The following is a 27,620-nucleotide window of genomic DNA, read 5'->3' on the forward strand; positions in this document are numbered from 1 at the left end:
CTTGAGGCACGTTTTCAATTTTGTACCTGTCTGACCTCAACCTCAGCCTGTGATTGAACGGCACCTGATTTGGTCATTACCATAATGTCAGGAAAAGTGGCGTCTGCGTGAATCTCCCTTTAAACATTTGCATCGATCTAACCGGCGCAGAGTTCGTCTGTTTGGATGTTTTTCAAATTAAGACACATTTTGATATAAAATTCGAATAAACTGGTATAATTTGTCAGTGCGGCGTAAGTGAGACACGCAGTGTGTTCACTGAGTTGCTCGCGTATTACAGACGTAACGGTATGTGTGTGTGCTGGCCGTCTCGTTCCGGGAAAGGGAAGTTTACTCGATATAATTTCAGCTAAGACGACTTCGAGGAGGATAACATACTTTGGCTGAGGTCCGACAGCTGCACAACTGGTACGAGACCGACGGCAGGTATATACTAAAATGTGTGTGATGACACTTAAAATTTTCTCGTCTAAATTAGGACATTTCTAACAGCATCTACAGTAGCCTGTTGAATACTGCGACGTACCGTTAAAGATGACCACACTAGAAATGAGAAGTTAAGAGCCGAGGCTGTAAATTTACAGCGATTTCCTATCGTCAGCGAATTATATTGTTATTCACTTTATCGTTTTTTTTTTATCTCTTAGATTTGTGGCAGTACTGTCATTAGTGATTCAGTAACACTCATCTAAAACCTCTTGACTCATCTTCTTACAGTCTTTATAAGGAGAAGAAAATGCACTGATGACTGGCTCCCGTCCCAATCCCTGTCGAATAATGATCAGAGGTATGTCATTAATCTAAGGCACCTCAGCCTCGGCCACAACTGAGACAACGGTGTGATTTCAGGTGGCTGAGATTTTCATTAGATTTTTTTCTTTTTTGTTTCAGAACTCTTCATAGTGCGCCATCCTGTCTCTCTGTGTGTACCTGTGAACTACAAAGTGACCCTAAGTGTCCGGGCTGAGGGCACAGGTATCCTCCACTACCAGTGGTTCACTGATGATGAAAAAGAGGTATGTGGACTTTCTTTTTCTTTTAAAAAAAAAAAAGAAAGAAAAGAGATATACAAATATCCCTTTTCAAGTATTTTGAGTGGTTGTGAGAAAAAAGTTTTTTGTGTATAAGAATTCTGTAAGTTTATATGTTTATTCTGGTACATCTTGAAAAACAGATCTTGGTTTCAATTAAGCACTCCAAGACCAAGACAAAGAATTAACCAAATGACAATAGAAATAATATAGAGAAGATATCGACACACACTTTCTCCTGCCACAAATGCCTCTGTACTTATTGATCATTCTTGTTTGTGTATGTTTTTTCCAAGGTGTGTGGTGGTACTCAAGCAGACCTAACCATCACAGCAAAGAAAACACAACTCTACGTGTGCCGAGTGAATGACCACTTTTGTAACTGTGTCTTTAGTGAATGGGTTAAAGTGAAAGTTTTGGACATTGATAAATCAGGTATGCATTGTGCCATTCTCATCTTGATTTATATTGCAGTTGTGTGGTGTTTGCGTAATTTCTTTTTTATTGTTTTGTGGGTTATGACTCACTGTTGTACACATTGCTTGTGTACAACAGTGAATATCTCGTGCGGATTAATAAAGTATCTATCTAATCTAATCTATTCTATTGCTGTGGAATTTAAATCTCTGTTCCTCTCTTTTCAAACATCAGGTTTACCAGTACACTGGCAGGGTGAACCGCACATTGCTGTCAACCCCAAACCCCAGACGGTGCGAAAAGGCGCAAAACTCACTCTCCGTTGCGTCGCCTTTGGCATCCCCACTCCACACTATCAGTGGTACAGAAATGGACAGCCCCTTCTGGACATGACTAGCGACACTCTGCAGGTAAGAAAGGAAGCAAGCTTTACAGATAGTGACTGTTTACACTGTACTATATTTACTGTATCACTTCACTGACTCTGTATCACTCAGCCTTCACCAACCATGTGATTCATTTAGAGAATTTGGTTAATATTTTCCCAGAGTAATCTTAAGGAAAACGATTTGATGTTTACCGTAATTCTTGCAGTTTGACTGTGCAGCAGCCGAACATGGAGGATCGTACCTGTGCTCCATATCTAACGTGCTAGAGGAGAGATGGACTGAACCCGTTAATGTTGACATTGGTAAGTCACAGATGAAAGTACTTTTACTGACTCTGCAAGTCTGTCTTTTCCCAATTTTAGCACTGTATTTTCCTCAGACCTTACCTCCTTCATTTCCAATGAAAGGGCTGTGAGCAAAAACAGATTTTCTTCACACTCCATTCATTCCACTAATTTATTTTAGAGGCTTTTTTTGTTTCCATTATGCTGGAGGTACTTTCCCATTTCTACAGAGTAAAAAGGAAGTTGTTAGACTCCAAATAGTTCTTAGTCCGAGGCTTAGACACACAACAGGAAAGTGATGTAAAGTGAAACTAGTTCTTGTAGCGTTTCTCCTGTTGTAACTTGTCTGTACAATACATATCACAAAAGAAATATTGGTTAAATTGCTAAATGGCACTGTCCTGTATGTACCCTCTGGACAGAATCAGTACAGGTACTTTAAGATCAGATTTTTGTTAAAGACATACTGATTTTGTGCTTCTCTTTTTTTACGTCCTCTAGTACAACCTGATCAGCTTCCTCCGGCAGCACCCACAGGTAGAGTTTTTTTGAAAATATCAACCCACACTATTTTTGTGTGCTAGAGAGGAAAACTATCATAGTATGCATTAAAATTTCCTTCCGTTGCCACAATTATGACTCTACTCTGATCTTTCTTTCAGCTACAGACAAAGTTGCCCTGCTTATCGGCAACTTGAATTACGCCCACCACCCCGGCTTGATGGCCCCCATCATGGATGTACATGAGCTGGCCAACCTCCTGCAGCAGCTCGGCTTCAGGGTGGTTTCCCTGCTGGATCTCACCAGGGAGGAGATGCTAGCTGCCATAGAAAAGTTCATTCAGCTCCTTGACAGAGGAGTTTATGGTGAGATTAATTTGCCATTACATTTTTTTGTTTGTTTTTGTTTTTTGGATTGATTGATAAATTCAAACTGTGACAGTAATATAAAGTTAATCGTGGGATCTGAAATATAACGTTGTAACCTTTTTTTTGCTGTATCGCGTGCCTTTATCTGTTGTTGTCCACTTGTCATTGGTCATGAACCCACGGATAGTTTACAGTATCTTGCTTTATACGTATGTCTGGTTGAGCTGATAAGGGATAAGGGATAAAAAGAAGCGTAGGCGTTTTGCAATTTTATCAAGCCATGTGTAGCACTTCCTGTGTGCCTGTATGGCAGCTGAAAAAATCTGAAAAAAAAAAAGTGAAAACATCAACTTAATGTCTGTCACTTTTCATGTGATAATTAGTTATGCAGTGTCCAAAACAGACTACTAATAGCTAGTCATATTGTTTAGAGGAAGTAAGCCACTAATGTTATTAAACAGCATATAGGGACACAAGTACTCAGTTCAATCATAGAACTGTAATATGACATTATGTAGATAAGGTAACTCTCAGGCTGTTTCAGAATGATACTAGACACACACTAGTCACTACTATTCTCTTCTTTCTCTTGCTAATAACAAAACAGATGGTAAATAGATGTGATGTAATGGGACTGATGTGACACCAATCATACTGTATAAAATTTTTTGATCCCCAGTGTGACCTTTCTCTAACCTACTTCTACAGAGTGTGTGCAGTGCAAAATGTGATGATTACAATTCTTAAGGTCTTGCAGCCATAACTGGATGTATGTATTTTATCGCTCTTGACAGGCCTTTTCTACTATGCGGGTCATGGGTATGAGCGTGCTGGAAGGAATTATTTGGTAGCTATTGATGCTCCACAACCATACCAACCTGAAAACTGTGTCTGCGTGCAGAGGGTCATGCTCAGCATGCAGCAGAGACGGACTGCACTGAGTGTAATCCTATTGGACACCTGTAGAAAATGGTAGGCGCAGTAATTCATTTCTGTTATCACCAAGAGATGGCAGTAAGAAGGATTTATTTTGACTGCTTCATTATTCTAATAACTGTATTTTGCTTCCTTAAGGTACAATCAGGATTGCATACCTTCGGAAATCATGCCATTGAAACCCAGTGGGAATACTGTCTATGGTTATGCCACGTATGTACTTTTTATTAGTTATTAATATTTATCTACAATTACAGAAACTGAGCCAACTCAGTAATCTAAGTGCAAGTGCCCAAGAATATTTTTTTCCAATCAGTTAATAAGCTATAGAATGAAACATTGTTTATGATATTAAGTGTATATTTAAAAAAATCTAAGTCTTTTGCTCTGTGTGTGTGTATAACATTTGCTTCATTAACTGCTGTAGATGTGAAGATGCTGAGGCTTTCGAGGTCCAGGATGGAGGGAAAAGTACTGGAATCTTCACTAAGTACTTGAACAAGCACATCCTTCAGTCCGAGAAGGTCACACATGTCTTAGAGAAGGTGTCTGAGGGTGAGTATTTAAAACAAGTTTTTTTGTTTTTTTTTAAATTCATTAAAAATATATCAATCTAAAAATGAATAAGGATAGAGGTGGTTTTTGTGACCATGTTGTGTATTTTTGTTCAGTAGGTGAGGGGACATGTGGACACCAAAGGGAAATATTTATGACTGTTTTTGAGATTAAAGACTACAACCGCGCCTCTTCAGAGTTTATGAATAATATACTGTTCCAGTAATATTGCATAATAAATTGAGGCTGACAGTTCTCGCAGATCCAGGGTAAACAGATCTGAGGGGAACAGGTTGTTCTTTGGAGTGTTGGGTGGACCACAGACAAGTTTTCTAATTCTTGGCAACTCATTTTAGTGCTGTTTACACAGGACCTGTAAGTATAGCTGTGACAGAGAAGGGGCCGGGAGTTATCAAGTTGTCCAACCGTCACGAGAAGCGTGTTTGTCTGTTTAATGGGTCTCTGGTGAAAATTATTTTTCAAGGTACCATTAGCATGTGACCTCATTCACTGGAAATTCACACTGTTGGCTAGAGAACAGCAAGAAACCCGAGAGCTGCAGAGCGCAAGACAGCTGCTCTGCCGTTTGGGCACCCCCCTGCCACTGCTCTCATGGGTTTGCTCACAAATCAGCATTAGCAGGACAGGACGCCCTGCCGACAGCAGTGTGTATGTGTCTGTGTAGGAGTATAAAGACATATGTAAGTGAATAAATGCACCATTTGTTATGAAAACAGGTTTAATAGGTTTTGTCCCTTGTGCTTTTAGCTCTTGCTCTTTTGAAATTGAAATCCCAGAGCCACAGTATGAGTAGTAACTTAGAAATTCCCAAGCCTCTGCTTCTGATATTCACTCATCTTGTCTGGGACTTATTTAGAGATGGGAGCGTAGTGAAGACAGCTGACCCAAAATATTCCTGACACAAGATCGTCTCAAAAGCTAAGCATAAATCTATATCATTTTTTTTAACATGGTCAGTAGAAGCCAGCCAATCCACCCTGTTAACATTCTAAATGATTCCTATATTTACATGTACAGAGTCTTGCGAAGAGGGGTTTTCCAAAACTCATTTAGCCCAGTCAATTACAGTGAATATTAACTATCTCATTTGTCAAATTTCCCTAAGTTCCTCAAAGGCAGCCATGTGAATCTGATGAGATTTTTTCTAAAACTCACTCATTCCTCACTCACTGCTATTGCAAAACTCAGGCAGTCCCATGATCAAAGGAGCGTGAGCGTACGTGTTGTTGTAGTCGGTAAAAATTTTGAAAAGATTTTAGCAGTTAACAATAAAAATGAATTGTTGATTTTCTAAAAATGGGTCAAAGTGGACAAACAACAACAACAACAAAAAAATCCTGGAAATTTGTATGTGAAGTTGCTTAGAGTTTTGTTTTCTGTTCTTACAGACATTATATTTACCTGCATGTTCTCTCCCTCTACACCAGATCTAGGCAGAGACCCTTTGGTTACAGGCAAGCAGGCGGTGGAGATCAAACACACCCTGAAGGAACCCAGATCCCTTGCAGACCCAGTGCGGACCACCGGCCACACGAGGGAACTACACCTGCGAGATGTCTGCTGGAGACAAGCAAATGGTAAGTCGGGAGAAATTTCCCCACACACACACATATAGGTTTTTTCCTCTGTCTATTAAACTCCAGGTCAAAGTGCACTTCAGACAGGACACATACACATTCCAAATATAGTTTAATTTCCATCAGGGCAACCACAGTTCCATTTCTCGATCTATCGTCACCTTGAGTCAAGACAAGAAATTCAACTCACACTTCCTACACTACAACATGTGACTAACCAAGTACAGGCATTGTGGTTTAATGTGATATTTTCAGCACCATTCAAAAAAAGGTACTCATTGTGTTTGATAAATCAAAACAGGGAACTGGTTCATTTTACTAAGAGCGTTTTCCTGTTTGATGGAAGGAAGTCATCTTTTGACACCTTCTAACTTCCTCAATTACTTAACCTTTTCAAATGGAATCTTGATATTGTGGGCTGATCTGAGAATCTCCTCGGTTGACTAGATTATAGATAAAAGTCTGCGGCTTAAATTAACGGTGACGTAAAAATCCCTAATGTAGCCAGTCTGTAGCTCTGTAACATCAGCCACTCTATCTCAGTGACTTTACCTCATGATCATATGGAAATACAGTCAAGGTAAAACTGTTCAGGAGCTATTTTTAGTCTTCCATTTTTTAAAAACTTTTTCATATCTTCTTTCAGAGCTGCCATGTAAGAAGCGGGTGAAGTTTCTCTGTGGAGTGGAAGTGGAAGTCAGCTTCTCTGCTTTGTTCTCTAATGTCTTGGTGGCTTTTGCCACTGTAAAGACTACAGACCCCCGAACCCAGGACTGCACCGTCACTCTGAGCAGCATACCTGTAAATATATATTTTTACTTTAAACTTTTACACATCCTGTCAAGCTTTACTGCCGTCTATATAAGAACCAGGATCTTCACAGCAACATTCTCCTGTCTACACAGAAATGTCACTCTTACATTAGTACATAACTGCCTTGTCACCTCATTAAAGTTCAACTTTCTCCTTTGTGAATGACTAAACCAAACACTGGGTCTAAAAATTGCGAACTGCATCCACTTCATAAATTCCATGTTGCTTAGTGGAGCCTGTTGTTTCTTTCCATTAGTCGGCAGGAATTTCTCAATGTTGACCATTCACCCCCACGTTTCACATGTCTGAGGAAGTTCTGCCCATATATAGACTTCCAGTCTGCTGCAACCACAGACAAATACAAAGCAGGAAGTAGTACTAATAATCAGTTCCTGCTTTAGACTACAGAATCTAGGACCATACTGACATCTAGTGGCTGATTCACAAAGGCATCTGTTACACCACATTCTGGGAGAAATTCACTGCAATATTATAAATGCAGGAGATATTGAAATACTAATCATACTAATGAAGTTTTTTTATGCTCTGAATCCTTAGACAATGGAAGACATATTTTCTGGCCCTGGCAGGTCTGAGGAGATGGACTCACTGCTATTTAAAAACTCTGATAATCCAGACTGCACTCTGAGGCTCTGCACTCTTCAGAGGCTTAAGGTATGCTGTCACAGATACATATCCCTATTCTGTTCCTATGAAAAACAAAGTAAGTCTCTACAAGAAGTTTGTTCAATAAATATTAAAGAACTGTTGCTGTTTGCCCCTCTTAGGAATCGCTGGTCATCAAAGTGGATCTACACTATACTCACACAGACAGTAAGCTGCGCAAGACAGAAAGCTATCATGTGGACATTGGAAAACCTCTGGTGGCGTCCTGTAAATTGTACAAGAGGAGGAATCATGCAGCAACAGACAAAAAACACGAAGGTGCTTCTGCTCAAAGTATGGGCAACATTTCGAGCAGCAGACCACAGCTGCATCAGACTCTGGCTGGTCCATGTCGTCCTTTCACCAGAAAAGCAGAGTGCGCTGCTAAAGTTGCAGTTACAAGGAGCAACGAACCTGAAGAGAATGATGAGACTGAACTGCGAGACTTTGCTCATCTGCATTAGACCTCTCTGGTTTTGATTCTGTAAATACTTACTACTTTGAGATGTTGATGTTTTTATTACTGATGTGATTAAGAATTACTCAGTTGCTGATCTTGTATCTCACTTGTCTGTGATTGATGATGATGAATGAGTGGGTGAATGACTGAGATTTGTGTTTAGTTTGTCATAGCCCTCAATTCTTGCTCAACACTGAAGAAACATTAACACTTTTGCCAACCACTGATTTCATCATAAACTGTATGATAATTAAAATATTACTTATATATGACACTTTTTCATCAGTGGCAAGCTGGCTAGCCTAATTTATCAAAGAAAGACCATTGCTGTAATAATTTATCTAATAAAGAGACTTTCATCACTATCTTGATTGTCAGTCTTTTGAAAAAATGCTTATCATCATGTCTTACTATCAAATCAATAATTCAAATGTTTTTAGTGTTTTAATGGGAAAAAAGTTTGTGATATGATAGACTACTGGGCACTGGTTTGTTTAAAACCTGACTGGAAGAGTAAGTGAACAACTATATGCATGCTACTTTTGTGCTAAAAGTGGTATTAAGAGTAGTGTTAGGAGAAAAAGGATTAACATTAAGTGCAAATTATACAAGATGGAGGTATATCACATATTCCACTGCTTCTTAAAATGAAAGGCAGTAAATACAACACCTGGAGCAAACATAAAAAAATGTCTTTCTTCAAATTTTAGAGCAGTCTTGCTTTTTATATCAAAAACTCTAAATATCAGCTAACTATGGATCCACTCGTCCAGCAGTCAGTCAAGAAAATGAGTGAGGAGATTTCTGCAACAGGAAAATGACCGGAAGCAGACCACAAGAACTTCAAAGCCACAGCCCCCTGATCTGAACATCACTGAAATTCAGTGGGTAGATCTTAAACATGCTTTAGTTTTTTAAAGCTCGGATATTAAGCATAGGGAGTAATTGTGCACTCTCTTCGAAACCAGTAACCGCACAGTACTATTTAAAGAACGGGAAATGTTTACATATCTTTGCTGTCAATATTGTATTAACCTGAAGAAAAATATTTAATCACCGTAGGGGTGCCCGAACATCTGAATATACCTAAGTCTGAAATGGCAACAAATCCAGAGCAACTTCACTTGATAGTTGAAAACGCAGCTAACGCTAGCTTAACTTATCGCAAAGCGTCTCCGGTGTGTCGAACCAAAACGAGATAAAGTCCGGCGAGAAGATATTATTATTGTCAATGTAAGTCTTTGTTTTTACACTTTAGCAGCTTTTTAAAAATGACCGGGTCCTCTGGAAATTTTGGGTCACCTTCGAGTAAGGCAGTAAACGCTAGCTAAACTTTAGCTGAAGTTAGCTAAATGGCTACATTATAACATCGTTAGGTTAATGATTATATTGTGATTCTTGCTTCCTTCGGTCACTTTACTCTCTAAAATGATGAAGTTTGAACTTGCCTTACGCTATACAGTATAAAAACCCCTATCGAGTTATGTTGTTTATATATACAAGATTCCCCCTCGTTACACCAGTCCCCGCTAGCTCGCCGTGATCGTATAGTGGTTAGTACTCTGCGTTGTGGCCGCAGCAACCCCGGTTCGAATCCGGGTCACGGCAGAGAATAACAAATCATAGAGGGGTGTCTTTTGGGATTTTAGTTGTTCTTTTTTCAAGGCTTTTACTGTTACACAAAAATTTCGGTGAAATTTGTTACGCTGTCACCATAGGCTATATTCAAATATTATTTTGGCTGTAACACTGGCATTTGATTTTCATGTGAGGCACACAGACCCATTTATGTTACCTGTTTGTGGTGAGCCACCACTAAGCAGTTAAACTTCTATGAGCGTGTAATTTTTAAACTGCACGTTAGTAGAAGAGTAGCCCATGACCACCGAGAGTGATGATGAATGAGCTTTTATTTATTACTATAACCTAATCAAAACATTTATGCAATCGTATAACATACAGGTGTAAATGTAATCTAGAGGAATCACATTAAAAGGTGGTTAAATTACAGCTCCTTTCCCCTCACGGACCCCCTAAAGGTCCAAAAACTATTTCAGGTGCATTTTCATTATCTTCTCATTGGGGTACACTGAAGGCTGTTTAAAGTGCACTAACAACGACTGACCTGCAGGTGGCAGTCGAATACATTCAATACTCACCGGCTATGACTTGAGAAGAGTTAAGATAAATAATACCTTGTCTCCCCTTTCCGGATGGCTTCCCTTAACTTTGAAAAAACTATTTAAACATTAAGACAAACCCACGAAAGCTTCATGGGCTCCTCGTACTGTCAAGTTGGCAGATATTTGATTTGTTGTAGCCTATTTATGACCACTCACACCCACAATTATTAATGTATATCTCTCAGCCCAGAGAAGTTTAACCTGGGTTTTCTGGCTTGCATGCATTTTATCACTACAGCTTTTAGTCAAAAAAAAGAAGGTTCCACAGTCATCATCCAGTACTTTTGCAATACGTTTAAAACATGTTTCCACATTTAGTTTTGAATATGAGGGGGTGTTTCATTAACTTAAATATTTTCTGAACCTGGGAACCTTTGTGTCAGGACAAACTACGGCGTGGGGGAAAACGGTACTGGATGTTAGAGCTCACAGAAAACGCCACACACTCTCGTTGGTTCACTTTGACGTCAGTTTTCATTGGGACCCGCCCGCTTGCTCAAGTGGCAGCGGTGAGTGGTGAGAGATAATCCTCGCTCTCGACCACATAGACACACAACCAGGGCTGAGCTGCCTCTGGATCTGGATGCGGGCATCCTCGGATTCTGCTCTTTTGCACGGGCCCCACCGCACGAGAACTTAACGGGACAACAATGGTGCACGCCTCGGCGGCTGAATCCGTGGCTGCTGGTCGTTTAGGGGACCGGGGAACGCGGTCATTGTGACATTCACTTGCACGCTGGTGTTGAGTTTTATTGTTCTGGTCCTTTAGACGCAGAGCAGCGATTCTCTGAGAAGATGTTGAGCCGATTCATGAGTGGCAGCATCAGGAATCTTGAGCGGGAATACAGCTGCACCGTCAGACTGCTGGATGATACGGAATACACATGCACCATTCAGGTTAGTCACCTGTCGACCACAGTTTATTCACTCCCGCAGATCACTGGATAGTGCTCCAATTGTTGTCTGACCTGGCAGACAGAGGAGCGAGTGTTTTGAGCAGAGGGACAGCAAGTGCCTGCCTGCCTGCATGCCCCGCTGCTGGTGTCGACAAGAGACACTACTGACCGTGAATAGAAATGTGTAGAAATATTTTTTTTGGCATTTCAGATAACACAAGACTCAACCAGGGGGATGTTACTCCCCTGTCATGACCCATCATTGCCAGATCCCATCAGTGAATTTGGTGGCAAGCTTTGAGACGTCAGAGAGAGCAGACGTGACATTTCCCTCAAGCTAAGGTTGATGGGATGCCAAAAAGCACATTGCACTTTGAAATTTATGAGTGAAAGGGCCTTTTTTTTTAAAGCACATTCTCTGTTTGTCTCTTAGCTTGATGTAGTGTTGCCTGCTGGAATATTGCTTGTTGGTTTTAATATCCATGATTTAGTGTTGTTGCTCATGCAGTTTCCCTTGAATCTCTGACATCAATAATGCACATAGGGTATCCCATTGCTGCTCTGGAGAACATGCCTTCTAAGTTACACAATGTGGCTCTTGTAGATCCACATTAGTGTTGGCATAGCTAAAATGTGCTATGTGATGTTGATGCAGGATTCAATGTTACCAGTTACCACAGCATACCTACCTGCATTTTTACAATTATTGATATTGTCAGCTGAGACACTGCTTTGAATGGTAAAAAAACAAGACTAGGCCCTGATATTAAAAAATGTGTGTTCTCAGCCTTTTGTCTCACTACTACAAGCCTTGCTTTGATGACTGTGCAGTTTTATGTTCATGCTGATTTCATAAAAAGTAGGTGAGAGGCCCTGTCACATCAATTACAAGGAAAATTGCTCTCTTTGTGGATGCTGTGCGCTTGTAGGAAAGGGATGTAAGGAAGCCCTGAGTGAATTCTTTGACTAGTCAGCAACATGTAGAAACACTAAAGCTGCTCCATGACGTACCAAAGCAACATTTAACCTGCTGCATGAAGCGGTGAAACATTAATAAGATATGCATGTGTTTTGTCACTTGTCATCAGCAGGCTATACTGCAACAGCTCCTCTTCTCTACCACGAGCAAATGTGAAAGAGATACCGCAATTACTGTAGGATCGTGACTGTGTGCCCAGGTTGTAAACAGACCTGCATTTCTGCTTGGCGAGCTGTGCCAGAGATGGAGCTGGGCCAGATGGACTGTGAAGCCAGCAGGTGTGCTGTTTGCAGCATAGTCGTGTGGTCTGGGTGGCTGACGTCAGCAGGCTAGAAAGGAGGGGAGCGGGAGTGAAAGAGGAGAATGCTCCGGCTCTGCTGTGACTGTCTGGCATCCTGACTATGTTTCTGTCTAACCTGGCCCTGGGAGGGGGGAGTGGGCCAGTACACCTGACTATAGCCACACCACTGGGGTGTGTTCCTCATTTAGTTCAGACTTTGCCCGTCCTTCCTTCCAGGCTGCTGGCCTCCCAGAAAACAAAATTACCGAGGATACCAGGACACCTAGACTAGGGAATGCAAAGTAAGAGGCATAACTAGGTCATATATTCTCAGTCTCTCACAATCTCTCTCTCCCTCTGAGTGTGTCTCTCCCTTTTACTCTTTTTCACCTCCCTATCCTGTTTCTAGTGTGCTGAGATTTTATTCCCACTAGACCTGTTTCCATTACACTCTGATCCTTTCAGTAAATCCTTTCAGTAAACTCCAAATTCAGATTTGCCCCTGGCTTAGGTTAGCCTCCTTCCATTCTCCGACATTGAACCCGGTATCAGCTTCTTCGATGACGGAGACATCTCCATGACGCCCGCTTTAATAAAGCCACCTTCAGTAAGAAATTAGAAACACAAAATAAGCATGCATTAGAGCAGAACATTAAGGGCTTTCAAAAGAAGGGCAGAAAATGTGTGCATCTTGTTAAGGCAGTGGCAGCTGTAATGCATGAACTCAAGTTTTGCTTCAATGAATTATGAAACTTCCCGCTATGATTGAGGGGGGAGGAAAGAGCGAGCACTCCTCATAACACAGCCCTGCAGATTTAGCACTCATGTAGTCGCAGGTTGATGGAAGTGTCTGAAATCCTCTTTTGCCCTCAGGCCTCTTCTACTCTGATTTTAATGCAGCGTTGCAGCAGAGAGTCAGACCGAGACTCACATTTTTGTCATGTCTGAACAACAGATAGGTCACATCTTGAGAGAGTACCATATAGTCAATCAGATATCAGTATGAATACAGCATATGCTCTTCTGTTTGTGGGTCTTCTCCTGAAGCAAAATTCAAACATTAGTTTAGTTTAGTTCTGTCAGATGCATTATTGATGAGCGTAAGACATCTAAATGCAGGTTGTTTATCCCGAGGTTGTTCCATCTCCCAGCTTGTAAAGACGCTTCAAATATGCCACCCTTACACAGTCAGTTGCCAATATTTCTTCCGGATCTCTTTTCTTAAAATGTCTCTGTGTCTGTTGTCACAGTAAAACAGTTGAAAGGGTATTGTGAATTTTGTGTGGGAGAGGAGGCAGAGAGTGAGAAAGACAGAGATGGGGAAACTATTGTCTATCTCCAAAGGGATTGTTTGGCTTTTTTTTAAGTAGAAAAAGTAGGGTGTGTTTAAACTGTCTTCCACCCAAATCCTGTTGTTTCTGGCGTTTTGTGTTTTCTCATGATGTTGCTGATGAAAGCTTATATTGAGGTAGTGTGATGATGTAAGGTGCAGATCGTACTTAATTTCACCTTCACCAGGGTTAGTCTGTTATGCATTCTGAAAACAACCAGTGTTTTGTTGTTTAATTAATTAATAGATTTATTGAATGGCTGTCAGCCCAGTGGCCTGGCCCACTCTATGCCTGATACAGAGTTAATTATAGTTTGCACTCTGTGAAACCTGCGATTTACCTGCATTTGCTGTTAACTGTTTCGTTTGAGGAAACCACTAGCTCTCAGACTTATAGGTTAGCCTCATTAATATCATATCAAGAGTAAAAAGTTGAAAAAAAAAAACAGGGTGTGATCAGAGGTCTGTGCTAAGAAAACTAAAGAGTTAGTGTTGGTTTTTCTGCCCCTTTCACTGCTGCAGTGATCAGAATCAGTGCCGCACAATGTCTCCTCAGGTCTGCTGGACGTCTTGGTAAAGAAACTGCCGGGGGATGGTAGCTTCTGTGTGTGTGTGTGTATTGGGGGGTGCTTTACTTTAGAGCATGGTGCCAGAGTTCCAGCTGTTGCTACGGTGACTCCGCATTTACTCCGACAAAATGTGAGATCACTCACTGGTCAGGCTTCCCCTTCAAAAAAAATAAAAAAAGGCCCTGACAAAGACTTGGCCGTTAGCGCTCACAGGGAAGGTAATTTATTCCCTGAATGCCATTGGAGGGCACTGGTGGTGTGGTGACTGATGCCATGCCCACACCTACCAGGACTATCTTAGGACTGTGCCACTGTTCCCCTGACACACATTTTGTCTTTGACCGCTTCTGATGCCATTATCACCTACACAGTCTCGCTGTAACATTGGAGATGTCTGGCTGTGCTTCTTGTTAAAGTTCACATGAAAGGCTAGATGCGTTGGAAAACAAACAAGTGCATTTAGGGCTGCAGTGCAGATATAATACCCCATTTTGGTGCTGATAAGCCTTTTTTTTTCTACAGAAGACATCTTGACTCTTCACAGCAGGAAAACATACATGTAAATAAAAAATAATAGCAGCGATGGCTGAATTCTACTTGGCTGCTGCAGTTTCGGAGTCCTGACATTGTGCGTCTTGGCTCACAGTCACACTGTCATGGTTTACTGGGATGCTTGAAGAGAACAACGCCATAATTAATTAGTAACCCCTGTGCTTTTCCTGCTATGATAAGTCAGAATATCTGCTAAAAAACAGGCCTGTGCCCTGAATGATACTTACTTTTGATACTACTTGGTGCCATGGACATATTTGGGTCAATGCCAAAAAACATAGTTTTTGTTCTCAGTCACTTGCTTGTGTTTTATTGTCATTGATTTCATGAAATGTATTTGAGTAGATGTAAATCAAAAAATGAGGAAGATGGTCCTGATCTGTGACTGGAGCTAGCTCAGTACAAAGATGTTTTATCATATAATTATTACAGTTTTAGCTGCATTGTCCACTGTGACACCTTCAAGATCCCTGGTGACTGCAGGTGTGTCTCCTTGCTGACGTTACACAGTCAGGACCTTCAGAAGCGTCCTGCATCAGTTCTACTGAGCATACAGTACCTCAGCCTGTGTTGACTGAGTGCATACTCCTGTGTGCGTCTGCATGCAGGACAGGTGTGTGTGCTCACGGCGGCAGACACACTGTTGCTATGCTTCATATGAATGATTAAAATGTGTGCTAGGTCTGAATGTTTCATGAGTACTAACCTCATGAGAACGTCACTTGTGTTTACCAGCATCATTGCGCACCAGCATCACGATTGGCTGAACCTGTGGCGCATGGCTGGTTGCGATTAAGGATTACATCACTGGAACATCTATCACAGCAGAGCAGAGCAGAGCAGAGCAGGGCAGGACAGCCCCGGCATCTAGCCCACTCCAATCTCTTTCATGGGGGATTTGATATGTGGGAGCAGCCACTTGCCAGTTACACTCTATCAGTCACGTCTTGTTGATAATGAAAGAAGTGATGCATCGTGTCAAGGTCACAAAGGGCTGCTCTGTTGCTGCCTTTGGCTGTGGTCCCCAATCTTCACCCTTGTGTTTTCCCCCGCGGTCGTGCACACAGCTCTTGATGCTCCAGCAGGGTATTACAGGCAAATTAAACTCCGCCTGACCTGCAGTGGCTTACTGTGATTCATGAAAGAGCTTAGCTGAAGACAAGATGTCAAATGAGTCTTTTGCTATGCACTCATTGAAACATGAGCTTGCACGCATAAACACTCACTTTGTGTTTTTTCTCTCTCATCAGCTCTCATTATCTGCTACACTCTCATATCAAGATGTTTTAGGCCTCTAAATGTGAGTGCAGAGGTTGTTTGGGTTTGTCTCACCAGATGACCCTTTCCTATTCCCAACAGTGCCTCTTTGTGTGTGTGTGTGTGTGTGGGCAGGCGAGAGAGCAGGCAGGCAGTCTGTCAGTGTGTCGGTAGCAGTCTGCTGAGCCCTCCATTGTGCTGTCTAGGATGTATTGTGTGATAAAGAAAAACAGAGAGGGAGGGGGGCCTGAGGTTATGCTCCACCTGGAAGCATGAATATTAAACCTCCTACCAGAGTGATATATTCCCGTGGTGGCTGGTCTGCTAATAAGAGAAGTGGACAAGACTGTAGCGGTGTTGATGATCCCATTCCCCCCTAGCAGGCCATGGTTCACTTTAAAAGGAGATCGCCTACAGCCGTAGTAATGCAAACAGATTGCACAGCTTGTTGGTGATATTTATATACTCCAGTGGCCTCATAAATGAGTTAACACGGTGCAGCGCAGCTCTTGGTGGGGGATTGCGAAAAGGAGAACCTTGGATAAGCATAACTCATTTAAAAGGGAAAAACAGTGTCAGGTTAAGCTTTGATCAATTACAGATAATGAAGGGTGTTTGTAACCTGCAGTCATGATGCACAGGAGCGACGCACCACCTCAAGCCAGAGAGTTAATCAGACAAGAGCCGCCTTTGAACGCTGACCTCAAAAAGTTTGTGAACTCAGTTTGGTATCAAACAGAATTTTAATTGCAATGTTATGTCAGACTCAGCATTTACCGTTGGAGGACAGCGTAACAGGCATATATTAGGTTAGGTTTTATAACGAGTCACTTTTTGTGCAGAGTAATTTTTGTTGTGTACCTATCATCATGTTTTTGTTGTGGGAGCAAAGCTTGCCTGATCACAGCTTCGCAGCCAGCTGCTAGTGGAGGGTACAAAAATGTGATTTTATTTCGGTTGTGATATAAACTGTAATATCTTTTTTTAATCTCATTTATTCTACACTGCCCAAACAAATCCAAATTTAGAAGGAGAAGGGAGATGCTTTTGCTGGTGTTGTCATTGTAACTTAATCTTTAATTCAAGGATTTTACACAGCACAGAATATGCTGTCTGGGAAAAGTTGTCTGGAGCGTCACTGGGCTGCTGTCCACACTCAGACTATACTTTTCGTCCTCTCCTCTCTACTTTCCTCTGCTCACTCTGGTCCTGTTTGTCCTTGGGCCTTGGGGCTCTCTGCTGTATAAGAGAATCCAGCCTTTGTCTCGCTGCACTTCAAGGCCCTGTGCCTCTGCAGACTAATGAGGAAACACATGGATATGCTTGTACTACTACAAGTGAAAAACAGGGTCCTAGGCTGCACAACAGTGGGTTAAAACATAGCGATGTACTGTATTTGTGTATTTAGATTCATATTGTCAGCCTCTTCCTGTGTCTGTCAGTCCAACATTGTTGTTGCTTGTGAATAATCCTTTGCATTCTTACCAATACAAAAGTTGCTTTGTGATGGAGATTACTGTGGACGTCCTCAGCAGTCAGGCCAGGTGTTGAGCTGAAATCAGATGTAGTCTGACAGCTGTGATTACTCCCGCCAACAGCCAATAGAGAGGTGAAAGACAGCCAGAGAGGTGCTGATAGAGAGCGAGGCAGAGAGATTAATTTCATCCTCAACTCTCAGTTCAGTCTTCATTTCGTCACTTAAGTTTGATGTCCTGCAAGGGAGCATTTTTCAACAGAAACAATGAGCCGTTTCATTTATGAGACACATCTCTCTTTTCTCCCTTTTGTCTTTCCGGTATTTCTCTCTTTCATGCCGCCCTCGTCTGCTCAGCAGGTCACCTCTCTTTCTCTCTGTCTGCACCATCAGGCATGCGGTTCTGCTGCTCACAGCCTCACTGCAGGGTTTTTTGAGCTAATGATTGCCAGTTCCTCCCCTCTGTCTTCCATCTTCCCTTTTCCTCCATCCATGCCTCAGTGTCTTGTGTTCTATTTGTCTCCTCAGGAGATTTTTACCTACGCTGTGTGCTCGGTGGGATCTCACTTCTGTGATGTTTTCAGCGTGGTCAGGAAAGCCGTTGTATATCAGGACATACAAATGTTTTTAAAGGCATAGTGACAATAACTTTCTTGTTGTCTTCCAGCTGTGCCATTATACCGTATGTCCCTGCTATGCTGTTGCCCATAAAAAACATGGAAGCACTTACACCTACAATAAATTAACATTATTTGATTGGTCTTCATTTTCTCTAACTAGGAATTTTCTAGACGCAGTTTACAGTATTCTTGTTCTGTTGCTTTGAGGAATGAAACATCACAGCTCAGCGTTCATATGGATTTGAGGTATTACTTATGGTGTATTCATTTGACTGGAGGGATGACATTTGTTAGCTCTATACTCTCACACATAATGTATTCAGTAAAAGGTAAAAAAGATCCTCTAATGAAGAGTTGTCAGCTCCTTCAGGCGTTGAGTTAAGCAGTGAATTACAGTTTGGTACCAGCTTATTTTCTCCCTGTGCAAACAGTAGTTAAACACTGTATATATATAGCCCCAGCATCCACTTTATACATTCCTCCATTTGAAAAAAAAAAAAAAAACAACAAAAAACTCCACCAGACAGTGAGTCATGTGTAAGTAAAAAGGAAGTGTAAACATTCAGACAGGGTTGAGATGTTCAGCAGTGAACTAAATAGTGCAGATACAGTAAGTTTGAGGTAGTATGGCATTTTAATGCATGTCTTATGTCAGCAAAAGCCCTTCACTGATGAGAGTGGATACAGCGAGTTATAGCTGGGTGCAGTAGTGTCTGAATGTTTGAGTGAGGGTGTCTCAGAACATGCAACCTGTCCACTGCACCTGGAGAGGACAAAACAAGTTGCTGCCCCTGCAGCCAAGACCAAGAATGTAAAACTGTCTAAAACTACTGAGATTTTGTGATTGCAGAAAAATTGTGGAAATGTGTGAACAACGGATGGGCTGATCCAGCTATTTCTCTGCCGATACCTGACACCAACCCAAGACGTGCTCTCTTTTCCCCAAATTTAAAATCTGTATAACCTCCTTGCTTGGAGCTCGGAGGGATCCTTTTATTGCTGTAGCACAAAGAAAACAAGCTTGACTACTGCCTGCTGTGACTGAGTGAATGTAACTGATTGTGGAAACTCTTAATTCTATAATTACATTGACAAAGAAACTGTATTTAATGTGGATGGGTCATCTCACAGCAGATACCCAGTCCACATTACTGGCTCAATATCAGGGCCAGGATGAGCCAGTGTATCAGATCGGTGCCTGATAGTGGTTCCACAAATCCAGATGTCTGAACTGATGTGCTGATATTAAAGTTCGAACTTGATTTAATTCTCACTTGTATCCAACGTGAGCCATGTTTTATTTGCATACATTAAACTCTTTAGTACCAAATTATAATTGAACACCAGTGCACACTTAAACAATAACAGTAATTACACTATTGACAATAATTTATACTGTAAGGAAATGAAAAGGGAATGGCAGCACTATCCTTGTTTATTATGTTCTTCATAAGGATAAATTAAATGCTCATCTCTGTGCAACAACTGCAGCTGGCAGAGGGTGTTCTACAGGTTGGTGCTGTTTACCAGGAGGAGGGTGGCTGATCTTGGGCGTCACAGAAAAATGTTAACAAAGGAAAGCCATTTGCACCCTTGCAAATGAGTGTCTAGCTCTAAGAGAAATACAAGATCCTGTCATCCTCGTACAGATGTGGCTTGGAGCCTGTGATGAGAGCTACTTGAGCCCAGAGCATTGAGAACATAGGATCTCACTCCTGCTCTCCTTCCTCCACTGTCTTTTATCTCCCCTGTTCAAAAGAGCAACTATATGTGCTTTTTCTCAGGTGTGTACAGCTGAACAAATTGCTTATGAAAATGAGAAAGGCAGAGAGTGGAGGAGCAGGAAGAGAACCGTGTGCAATATTGCAACAAGAAGTGAGGCGAGGCGGGCTGGTTGTTTTTGGTATTTCACCCTTTGAATGTTTAATTCATCTAAGTCTAATTTGCCACCCACTCTAGATAATTTTCCTCCTAAGAAGGAGTTGTGTTTTCTGCTGGGTAGATAGATGACAGGCTGAGTTGCTTTATGAGAGCCATTATTTGTGTGTGTCAGCACTGTATGCTTGCACTGTGTGCATATATATATATATATTTGCATGCCGTATCATCCATCAGTCAATGTTTTATTCCATCTTAGAATCAAATGAAGGCCTGGGTGGCTTCCATTGTTCCACGTGTGTCTGGGCCCGCAGATTACACTAACAGCTATTCATGCATGCAATCAGTCTCCTTTTCCTTTGTGTGTGTGTCAGCGCAGCAGTCAGAAGAGATGAGTGTCTCTGGAGAGGAGATAGATGAACACACGCAGGAGACAAAGAGGCTGGCCAGTGGAAATACACAAGAAGCCACAGGCACAAAGCCAGCTGTCCACTGCAGGTTCTGGGTCAAATGGGCAAATGTGTTTTGATTAAAAACAGTAACAGTAGAGTCAGTTTGAAATTAAAAGGACTGATTTTTATCTTTTTTAATATAACAAATGAAAGCAAAAGTCCTTTCACTGGACAGTTTCATTTAGCTCCTGTGTTACCTTTCTAATGCTTGAAAGAAGAGCTGTGAGATCCCTTGATTTTCACTTGGTTGCTGCTGAGGTGAAGTCTGTGTATATGTGACAGTATCCTGTATAGTTCAGCTTAGATGACCATAAATGTTTGCTTCTGCTGCAGCCAAATCTCATCCTCGGGTACATTATAAGATTACTTTTTCTATTTTACATTTTTGTACTGTTTAAAATACATAATTCAATCTTCAAATAGATTAGATTTCAAAACCTTTGGCTTCCTGGGAAGGTAATCGCTTTATTTTACAACATTGAACTGTTGTAGTGATATTGTTTCAATGTAGCAATGAGCTCCCAATAGAAGTTATACCGGTATTTCATTTTTCACCATTATAGCTTTTGGTGCCTTGAACATTTGGATTTGTTTTGAGTGATTTGTGTTTTGTGTGATGGTTCCATTAACACCGTTGCTGTTTTGCTGTGATGCTGAAAAAAAGAAAAGATGGCTTGTAACATGATTTGCAGTGGGCAAATGTGTTGCTGGCACTGAGTTTATCTGCAGGCAGTGTATGAGCTGCCTGCAGATAAATGTGTTCTTCCTAGAGCTGAAATGTTTGCCAATTAATAGATTATTTAATTAGCTTGCAGTTAATTGGAACCTACTTTTGAATAGTCAGTCAATTGTTTCAGTTGAAAAAGAAAAGCAGCAAATATGAGAATTTGCTGCTTTTCTTGTCTCATATGCTAGTTTATGAAATATATTTTGGCATGGGACAAAACAAGCAATTTGTAGATGTCACCTTAGGCTTTTGGAAGTTTTAATGGGCATTTTTTATGCAAAGTTCTGCCATTTTATAAAGAAAACAGTTATTAATTCAGATAATGATTGATTGATTAATTGTTAGTTGCAGCCTTGGTTGTTACTTTATTTCACATTGAGGCTTGGTAAGAGGTTGTCTAGCCCACACATAACAGCACCACAAAGAGAAATCATAAGTAATTTACACCTATGTCACCCCTGTGGAATGTTTTTCTGTGTCATCTATTCAGTCTCTGAGTAGCTGGCCAACCTGGAAACCTGCCAGGGTCTGGGTCTTAATGACCAGGCCAACCTCTGCCTGTCACAGCATATTTCCCAGGTGTCCTCCTCCTTAGCCACAACAGCTGCTGGAAATCAGTTAAGGAAAAACATTCTCATTATTCCTGGTTCATTAGGTTGTGCGTCTGGATATATAAGATAGCAAACCAAGATAAAGACTTGTTATTTGGGTGTCTCCTCTCCTCTCCTCTCCTCAGTGCCCTCTGTCTCCAGTTGCCTACACGCCTCACTGACTATAGTGGAGAGTGACTACATAGTCCATACTTGCATCTTTTCATTTGGTTCTGAAAATTCCATTTTGTGCCCTCTAATGTTTGTAATTGTAAGAGGAGACTATTCCCACATCTAGCACAAGGAAATCACATTAGGAACAGTGTAAGTGCTGAACAACTGCATTGCTGTCTTGAGGAAAATGGGTTTTCAGGCCAAGTAGTGACATGGATTTAGGGTTTAACCGTTGTGCATATGATTATCAATATGCATGTCTCTCTGGGGGTGTTTGTGTCATGAAGATCTGATATCCTCTGCACTAACAGATGCACTCCCCTGCTCTCTGTTATGTAAAACTAGAAAATGAGCTGTGTTGTGTTACATTTACTTTATTTTAAATCAAATATCAAACTGAGAGCTGTAAGTGGCTGCGGTCTGATGCCATCATTGTCTCTGTTATTCATCTTTGGAAAAATTGGATGTGGAACAATGGTACTCAAAATCCATGTCGTTTCCACAGTGTATCTCAGCAACCCAAACAATAAGATGGTCACCAGTGGGAAGGTCAAATTTATTAAAGCTTATGATTTTTTGATTGAGTTTTGAAGAGCGATGCTTGCTGCTCTGAGACACAGGGATCTTTTAAGCTTAATGCTAACTCGAACATGGAAACACAATGTCAATGCTAACATGCTGATGATTAGTAAGTGTAATGTTGATCATGTTCACCATCTAACATTTGTTAATTTGCACACAAACTCGAAGTGCAGCTGAGCCTGATAGGAATTCCATTAGTTTTGCTGGTATTAAGTATTAGACAAATTAAAATCTAGACCTGATAATGCTGCAAGAGGAAACGTCATGGGTTCACCAAAGTCATTAGGGTACATCATTTTGGAACCATGAATGAAAATTTGTGCCAGTCCATCCAGTAGTTGTTGTCTATTTTTCACAGCGTAAACTTTGACCTGGTGGTGGCGCTAAATGAAAACTTAGAGGATCAACAAATTTAAAAGAGTCAACCTCTCGGCACCATGAATATCTGTACGAAATTTCAAGACAATCCATTTAATAGGTGTTGAGATATTTCAGTCTGGACCTATGTAGTGGGCAGATCAGCCGTCAGATCGACAGTGCTGTCCCTGGAGCCATGCTGCTAGCACTGGCCAAAAATAACAACAGCAACCTAAGAGTGACCATTTCTGTGGCTGGCACATACACAATATGTGATTGAGAGCAATTGAGGAAGGCTAGAGGGCAACATGACAAAAGAAAAAGAATGGCCTTTAGATGAAAACATGGATGAATTTGTGCCTGCAAACCCTTTAAGCTGTAATATTTGATGAAAGAATTCGTAGACAACTGTCTAGTACAATTTTTCTCACTGTGTGTTGTGTGACTGTGATATGAGCTGTGGCGGCACCGAAAATCGGCAGAATTTGTACAAAGAAAGAGACCTCAGAAAAATAATTTTAGCCTTTGGTGGCAGCTCTGTGTCTTTGTTTTGGCTGAGCACACAGACAGAGGTGTGCCATATGGCAGGAGAATAGCAGTCTGGAGGGGATTGTTTCAACAGTGGTGCTTCCCTCTCAATAAATGGTGTTCATGGAGCTCCCCACTGTCCCCAGGGTGGGAGACAGGTGCCGCTGAAGGGAATAAAGGGCTATTTGCACAGCTACCCAGCACGTCAGTCTCCCAACTCATTTGGAAGAGAAGAATGATTGTTAGCTCCAGGCCTCCTTAGCTGCGCATACAGTGCAAGAGCAGCTTTATTAGTTTCATATAATATGAAATGGTAGGAGGACAGTACAAAAACATTCACACATGTTCTCATTTGTTTCTGCTGGCATAATATTTTGTAAATATATCAGACTAAACGAAATATTGAGCTCTTGTTCTCTTATTTTGGGAGAAATGTTTCATATTCATGTATCATAACAGTCCATGTATCATAGGAGCTGTCCAAATTGGAGTGCAATTAAATGTGGATCGGTTCAATCAGTGCAGAGATCAATAGTTATCCTGTGGGCTATAGGGATACTGATGATGCTGATGATGCTGATGATGCTGATGATGCTGTGGTCCGGTTTGTGGTGAGCTCAGCTATTTTTAGCCCTAGTCATTCCTCAGCGCAGGTACAAAGAATAAACTCCACAGAGGAGTTGGCCTGGCCACCTCCGCCCACACGCTCCCTCAAGCACAATGCAAAGCTAATGAATCATGAGAGCATTCTGCGACTATCATTATCTGATCTGTCGGTTGCCCTGCGTACAAACGCTCTGGGAAGATCCAGTGATATATCTTGGATTGATTGTGTTGCTCATACTGTGCTACAGTTTTATTGCCTTTCAAGCCAAAGGAGTCTTAGAAGTTTACCACGTTACATAATACGTAGCCTGTGGCCTCCCTCTCTGATCGAAAGGCTCACAACAAGGCACAAAGCAGATGCTCCAGTTGCTGTTTTTTTTTTTTTTTTTCAGGCTGATCCAGTGGCAGCGATCGTGGCATAACAACATGAACAAGATGCAACACAGCAAACATCTAATCAACAATAAAGCACAAAAAACAAACTAATTAAGGAACATGTTTGCCACTTTGACAACACAAACTTGTGTGATGTGATGCAAATAAATATTATTAGAGATGTTGGCTACACACAGAACCTTATTTACTTATTACCAGCATGTTTATCACTTGTAGCGTTTCTCTATGCGCTTGTTCGCAGCTTGTTTCTTTATGTGTACTCATTGCAAGTATTGTCACTCACCTAGACATTGCTAATATTAATAATATTGAGGCTAATTGATACCTGGACATTTGGTTTCTGCGTGTAATTTTCCTTCTGAGTGAACTGCTGAGTTTTGTTGCAGCATCCTCATTGACCACTGCTCCCACTCCTGGCTCCTTTGGGCTTTCCCTGAAACGCCTCTTATACAGTAGGCATTAACCGCTCTCTATAATTAATGAGGGTAGCTAACTGAAGAGTGGCAGCAGAGCTTTATGGAAAGCCCCCAGGAGTACCCTTCAGGACATCCCATTACCCCCCCCCCCTTTGGTGGGAGCGATTGCAGACTGTTGTTGCCGGCTTGGTAATGATGCATCATGGTGACAGTCATGGCTGAGTGCTGCGGCCTGTAGGAGGCACAATCAAGCTGAGATTATTCTTCAGTATAGCTGCAAATCTAGGGCAATTGCTATCAGTACATGTATTTTTCAGAACTCCATCAACTGTGCAGTTTTCATCCTTCAATTACTTCTCTTTATTAGTATGTTTCTTAGTCATGCTATAGAAAAGATTTGATCTGTACATCATTAAAAAGAAACTACAATAAAGCAGGTTTAACAGTCACCATTTCAACTACCAGGGAAGTGATGAAACTGTGGTTCTGTTATTTTGCATGAATTACATAATTTCCTCAGCCTGGCTCTGTCTTAAAGTTCAAAGTGGCTAAATAATAAATGAGTGAATATATTAATTATGTATTTGTTACTGAATACTGAGGTTGCTGGATATTCAGATTATAGTATTCTTTCCTGGGAAACTGTCAGTGCACTCCCAGTGACATTAATGAAACTAAATGTAGGCCACTTCTCCTTGACCAAAGCTAGTGTTGATTTTTGCTAGTGTGGCAGAAATCAGCATATTGCCCGTCTCTGACATTTCACTGAGTTTTGAACTTTCATCTTCTTGAACTGTAGTGTGGGCAAAGTATGAGTGTTTGAGTCGTTGCCAAGGCTGTGCCCTTCTGCGAATGGTGCAGTAATTACCGCCCAGCTGTCAGCCAATGTTTACTCTGTGACAGTTAGCAACACTTTGCAGTCAATACTTCACTGCCCTCTTCATTCACTGCAAACATCACCTTGATTTGATTTATCAAAAGACTCGCACAAAACAAGGACTGTGAAGGGGCAGCTAAAATATTCTTGTGTGGCTTGTTTAGCCTTTGTTGCAGCAAAATAGTCCTTTCTTATCATGGACATTTTAACATCACGGCTTACTGTTGCACCTAAATGGAGCACAGCCACCATTGAAGTTATTAGTTACACCTGTGGTTTTCCTGTTAGGTCAAGTTAAAATATCTGCTTTGAAAAAATGGTATTATTAGTATCTCTGTTCCAGTTGTTGCTAAACAACACAAATATCTTTTATGTCCATCTCAAAGATGCATGTCTTTGTTAATGCCTCAGTTACGCTTTCTGCTGTACAGAAATATCACATATGCATATCACAGCTCTGTGATATGCATTATGTTTACACCATGGATGTATTACACATTAGATGGAATACCCAAACTGAGTAGTCCATCCCCTCCATTAAAAGCTGCTTACCCAGCGCATAGCCTTTGCTGAAAATGTTCTTCTTCTCACATCCATGTCCATAATGCATGTGCATTAGTGTCTTTCTCTGTGCCAGCCTGGCTGACTGCTGGCCCATGTGACTGTTAGATGTAATTGTTTATACTGTCAACATACTATGGGGTTATTTTTTTATGTTTGTGATTCTGGGCATGAGGCTGTCATGTGAAATGTAATTTGAGAATATGTATTACAAGGCTGAACACCATACCGCTGTCTGCTTACACCTGTGTTGCACAAGACAATCTTTTTTGGAGGAATCTGCTCTTTTTCTGCCATAACTAGACAGCTAGTTATCAGTAATAAACAGTGACGCAACACTCACACTCACTTCCCACCTATAGCAGTCGTCATTTTACACTCAAAACAGGGTGTCCTCAGAATACGTTCTTTTTCTCTAAAATACATGAGGCATCCAGCGCTAACATCTTTCTTTGGCCCAACACAGGCACAGGCATTTTTGGCAGTAATATACATGCTGCACATTGCATTTGTCTCTCAGGACAGTGCTTGGTATATTGCACGGCTCTACTTTTCCTCCCTGCGTACTCTTGGCAGATAGTGATGGTTTTATTTTTCCCTCATGACTGGTAGTAATCCGTAGTCATTTTAACACAAATATGGAGAAACTATATATTAAGGTATATGATAAGATCGACGTGACTGTATGACCTCATCAGCAAAGGCAGCGTACGGCATGAAATACCGTTCTGTGTTAGGCAGCATTACATGTCTGTAGTTCACCAACCCACAGGTTTCATCAGAATCCCCAGTAGATGTTCAGAAGGTGAATCATGAGTATATAAATGTTCACAGACCTGCATAATTGGGAAAATGACAGATGGAGGGAAATGAAGGCCAATTTGAAAGTGCTTTGTAAATCTTGTCAGTGTTGCTATGCCAAGTGTGGGTGTTGAAGGTCATTTGTCAAGGTTATTGCCTGGTGAGTCACTGAGGGGAGGCAGCGAGTGAAAAGGAGAGGGGGCACAGCAAACTGTCAAACCAACAATATAATATTATTTAAGCACAGTCACAAATCCATCAGTGTGTCCACGCCAGAGAAAGACAGATGGATGCCTCATTCCTTTTAAAGAATAAGGTCACAGAGAGGCAGCAGATTTAATTCTCAGAGAATTAAAGACGAGTGATACTGATACTGAAAACTGGTTTATATTATTCTGCTGTCTCTCCTTTTCATACTCTCCCTGGAAGTGGAGGATCATGCCACACACACCAAGTAACACTGGTCAGTCGAATCCAGGTTTTCTAGCTGCTCTGCGTCTTCGTCTCCGCTTCCCTC

General features: G+C 41.3%; 2 protein-coding genes and 1 non-coding gene across 7 annotated transcripts in view; all 3 read left to right on the forward strand.

The window, feature by feature from the left end:
• Positions 1–305: 305 nt before the first annotated feature.
• On the forward strand, positions 306–8,383 carry malt3 (MALT paracaspase 3). Of its 2 annotated transcripts, none has more exons than XM_018664367.2 (15): positions 306–426; positions 718–787; positions 892–1,016; positions 1,328–1,466; positions 1,683–1,858; positions 2,043–2,139; positions 2,623–2,658; positions 2,784–2,987; positions 3,785–3,962; positions 4,065–4,139; positions 4,354–4,481; positions 5,930–6,079; positions 6,726–6,880; positions 7,451–7,567; positions 7,681–8,383. In XM_018664367.2, exons 2-15 carry the CDS (start codon positions 745–747, stop codon positions 8,020–8,022), a joined length of 1,965 nt encoding a protein of 654 aa, XP_018519883.1. In that variant the 5' UTR covers positions 306–426; positions 718–744; the 3' UTR covers positions 8,023–8,383. The 2 variants fall into 2 exon arrangements, with proteins under 2 accessions (XP_018519883.1, XP_018519882.1); XM_018664366.2 differs by having other exon boundaries at positions 307–440.
• Positions 8,384–8,878: 495 nt separating this feature from the next.
• The window catches only part of LOC108875410 (FERM domain-containing protein 5), a 58,260-nt gene continuing 39,518 nt past the window's right edge, over positions 8,879–27,620 (forward strand). For 2 of the 4 annotated variants that reach the window (XM_051073373.1, XM_018664335.2), the window contains exon 1: positions 10,720–11,098. In XM_051073373.1, coding sequence (XP_050929330.1) covers positions 10,997–11,098 — 102 coding nt within the window. In that variant the 5' untranslated portion in view covers positions 10,720–10,996. Of the gene's footprint in view, positions 9,252–10,566; positions 11,099–27,620 lie in introns of those variants that run through there. The other 2 variants (XM_018664333.2, XM_051073374.1) reach the window with 2 other exon arrangements.
• Positions 9,555–9,626, forward strand: trnah-gug (transfer RNA histidin (anticodon GUG)). The gene has a single exon. It is a non-coding gene; the product is annotated as a tRNA-His (tRNA).

Source organism: Lates calcarifer, linkage group LG10 (assembly GCF_001640805.2).
Source record: "Lates calcarifer isolate ASB-BC8 linkage group LG10, TLL_Latcal_v3, whole genome shotgun sequence".
Classification (NCBI taxonomy): Eukaryota; Metazoa; Chordata; class Actinopteri; family Centropomidae; genus Lates; species Lates calcarifer.

Coding starts and splice junctions, on each gene's coding strand:
- malt3 (XM_018664367.2), top strand. CDS start 745: ATGACTGGCTCCCGTCCCAATCCCTGTCGAATAATGATCAGAG. Junction 1,859..2,042: donor TGACTAGCGACACTCTGCAG/GTAAGAAAGGAA, acceptor TAATTCTTGCAG/TTTGACTGTGCAGCAGCCGA. Junction 2,659..2,783: donor TCCTCCGGCAGCACCCACAG/GTAGAGTTTTTT, acceptor TCTTTCTTTCAG/CTACAGACAAAGTTGCCCTG.